At 42.7% G+C, this 3,587-nt stretch overlaps 2 protein-coding genes across 2 annotated transcripts in view; one reads left to right on the forward strand and one right to left on the reverse strand.

Moving 5' to 3' along the window:
* Window positions 1–3,587, forward strand: part of xpnpep2 (X-prolyl aminopeptidase (aminopeptidase P) 2, membrane-bound) — a 96,262-nt gene that overhangs the window by 8,906 nt on the left and 83,769 nt on the right. The window lies entirely within an intron of this gene.
* The window catches only part of apln (apelin), a 17,642-nt gene that overhangs the window by 1,097 nt on the left and 12,958 nt on the right, over window positions 1–3,587 (reverse strand). Inside the window, exon 2 of the mRNA XM_020592867.1 lies at window positions 2,431–2,603. Coding sequence (XP_020448523.1) covers window positions 2,437–2,603 — 167 coding nt within the window. The 3' untranslated portion in view covers window positions 2,431–2,436. The remainder of the gene's footprint in view (window positions 1–2,430; window positions 2,604–3,587) is intronic.

The following is a 3,587-nucleotide window of genomic DNA, read 5'->3' on the forward strand; positions in this document are numbered from 1 at the left end:
GCTGAACCGTATTGTTGTTGTTGTTGACCTTTGTCCAGGGTATGAGCTCAGTGCAACAGCCTCTTGAAGTCATAGAGTGAGTGTGTGGGAGGAGTTGTTGACTTGTTATACAGTGCATTGTTTCGATGGGAAGCTCTTTAGAAGACTGATTCACCGCGTTTGTCACATTCAGGTCCATATCCTGTCATCCTTTAAACTGTCCTAGACTTAGAGCCTAGAGATGTAATGGCATGTTTGACTCTGGGTCCACTCAAAGAGGATGACCCGGGTCGTCACATTTTTTTCTCAGCATTTCTCACATCAGGAATGTATAATTCAAACTGTTTGTCAGGCGTCTTAGGGGATAAGAGATGAGCTGCTTTTGACACTGAACTGGGGAGTAGCTAAACAGGATAGGGCTACAGAATGGACAGGCGTGCACAGTGATTAAGTTTAGGCTAGTGATGACATAGCCACATAAAGTCTGTCTGCCTCCAGTCCTCAGCTGGATGTCTAGCTATGATCAAACAAACTGCATCTCCAGCTGTTTCCAGAGGTGTTTTCCCCATCATCAGTTCAAACTGAAGGAGGAAGCAGGACACATGAGGAAGAGCAGAGCCTCTCAAGCTAATCTGTTAGGAGAATGGCTTGTTGGGTGGCTTCACCCTAAGTATCAGTTCTTGCTCCTTCCAATCAGCCTGTGAGCATACTGGGACTGAACTTCTAAATCTTTGCCTCATTTACTTGGTGAAGGCTGGTAGCATTATCACTAACATGCAGCGGATGGAAAGCCTGGTTCCCACTCTGGTCAGGTTGTAGTAAATTGGCATGGCATATGGAGAAATCTTTGAACAATGATCTGTGAACTTTTCAAGAATGAGAGGAGCTGAAGTAGGAAGTGAACAAAAAAGGGAAATCATAAGCACGTTGTGGTTTAAGTGCTGTTTGCGGAGACAGCATTGTGAGTCACTGAGCCGTTCACTTTCACTGAGCTTCACAAGTTCCTGGAGCTCCCCGTATTGTGTGGCTAGTACTCTGGCACAGAACACAAGCTCTGACCACTCGGCTTGCAGAGAGGATTCTCACATTTTATTGGCAGCCTGAGAAAAGCTGGAGGACCCATTGTTGTCCTTTAATTGCACACTGCCCTGGCTTGGATGTTATTTATTGTTGTCACCCTTGTTGTGAGAGTTTGGAGTCCCGTATTGACAACAGATGTGGGTTTAAATGAAGTCTAACCTTGTCCAAAAAAAGAAAATGATAATGATCTATAATTTACCATAGATTGTAAAATGTCTCTGGCTGCTTTAGAGAATAGAACTTCTAAACTGCTATGGCTTTTATCAGTTTTACTGATTTAACCACGCTCTCTGGCTATGGCTTTAATTTATGGCAGACCTCTGCAGGTTAGTGTTCTATGGTCGGCACCCCCTGCTGGGATCTACCAAGCTTTCCTGTCTCTCACGGCCACTGGGAGAGATGTGAATGGGTCCTGTGCTTCCTGATGTAGGGACATACTTGTACTGCTGTTGCTTTCTGTTCACAGAAAGGTGCTAATATTAGCAAGTGCAAAGAGATGTTTAATTTCTCTACACTGTAAATTTGGTCATGTTTAATTAGCTGTAGTATGTTTTAATTTCTCAGTGAAGCTTGATCTGTTTGTATAGAAATACTGTTTGGGTTGAGAACAGAAAAACAGTGAAGAGGTGAAAAGTAAAATATTATTGCTAATTTTGGATCATTGCATTTTCACATAAAGCCTTGCTTTTCTTGCAAGTGAAATTCAACATTCCTGCAAGGAAAAGCATTACAGCTGGGAAACCCAATTCTGCAAAGTATTGTTTTTGATTAAAAAGGATTCAATTGACTTAATCAGATGGAGAGAAAAGATTTATGAGCCGAGTTGATTCAAAGGTTAGGTTTCCAAGTATAACTGTAATAAATTACGTAGCATTAAATCACTTCTGTTGTATTATCAAGGCGTGCAAGCTGGTAGGCCTAAGTCCAATAATATGCGAGGACATGCTCTTTCTGTCAGTGCCAACAATAACATCCTTGTGTTTGAACTGAGTCTTCAACTATTTTTGTTTGAGTTTTCCATCACCATGACAAACATCCAAACTGATTCTGCCAAGAACTGTAGGACTCAACATCATTTTCCTCTATGAAATTGTTTCCTCACTAGTCAGCAGTTATAATTTAATATATATGGAAGTACTTTGGCTCATAATCTTTGGAGAAATGTGTCCTCGTGACTCGACAGAAAGTTGGACAGAAACTTGGCCACACAGCAACACGGCTAAGATAGAAGCACTTTTTTTTCACATCTAATCTAAGGGGAGTGGAAGCTTTTTAATACATGATGATGATTGTGTTATCATGGAGTTGATGGCAGCTATGACCTACAATACCTAGTGATCTTATTTTCACCCCTGAGTGCTAGAAACATACCTTGCTCTAGAACGGCATGGGCCCCTTGTGGGAAAGACGGGGCCGTGGGCGTCTCCTCTTCCAGCCGGCTGGTCTGTGGGTCTGACCGCCCCTTGTAGGGTTTTGCTGGACCATTTTTCTCACCGTAGTTGCCTCTTCCACTTCTTTGCCATGCTCCGTGGAGGCCATGGGACCTGGGGGACAAACACACACAGACCAATTAGATCCCAAAAGTGGCCTCTCCAGTAAATGCTATTTCACTCAGAGTATCAAATTTTGATTATGAGCCAAATCCATCAGTGCCTATGAAAAATGTGTAGCAAAATTCACACAGGGATCACAAGGGTAATGGATAAGGAAACAAGCCATGTGTATATTTAAGTGTGTGTTGGGTGGGGGATCCTCTAAGCCCACCCAGCACTGTAGTTCATTAAGTCATTGCGGTTGAACCAAGCCACAGCAGGTGGTCGTATCTCTGGCTGAAGTGAGAAACGCAAACCCTCATGTCTCATGTCTCCCTCACTCTCCCTCAAGATTACAAACACCACACAGCACTGGAGCTTGTGGAGGTGCAGCCTGTTGCAGTGTTTGATCCGAGGTTAGAGATATGTTTAATAGGACTGTGTCTCTCAGAGAATGTGAGTGGATGTCTTAGGTGTGTGTGAGCATGTGTATGTTTCAGAGTGATCCCAGATGTTCTCAGTCATCTCTCAATAAGTGTGGCCTGATCCCTTTAAGCCCCTCTTTTCCAAACGGTTAGGCCACCTCAAGTGTCTGTGACCTTTCAACTTTGTAAACTGAAAGACCACCTCCTGGAGATTCAGAGATTTTTTTTCAGTGTTTTGCAGCAGACCTTTACTTGTAATAAGATATTTTAGGTGGGTGATCTTTCACACAGTTGTCTTTAGTCCAGAACCAAAATTTGATAAATGCAGAGCAAAACTGTTAAAAAATACTCTGTTTTTTAAAAAGATATTTCTTTATTTCCCCCTTGCTCCACACCTCTAATTTGTAATAGTCTGTATTGCGGTTCTCCAGCCCAAGCTGAGAAAACCCTCAAGACATCATCGGGGCTATTGTTCAAACCTTTAGAAGCTCACTCCAGAACCAAGCTCTTAAGACAAACTATAAATCCCAGTGGGGTTTAAAATGCTGACTGACATCACTCACAGAGACAT

Source organism: Monopterus albus, unplaced genomic scaffold (genome assembly GCF_001952655.1).
Source record: "Monopterus albus unplaced genomic scaffold, M_albus_1.0 scaffold2.1, whole genome shotgun sequence".
Taxonomy (NCBI): domain Eukaryota; kingdom Metazoa; phylum Chordata; class Actinopteri; order Synbranchiformes; family Synbranchidae; genus Monopterus; species Monopterus albus.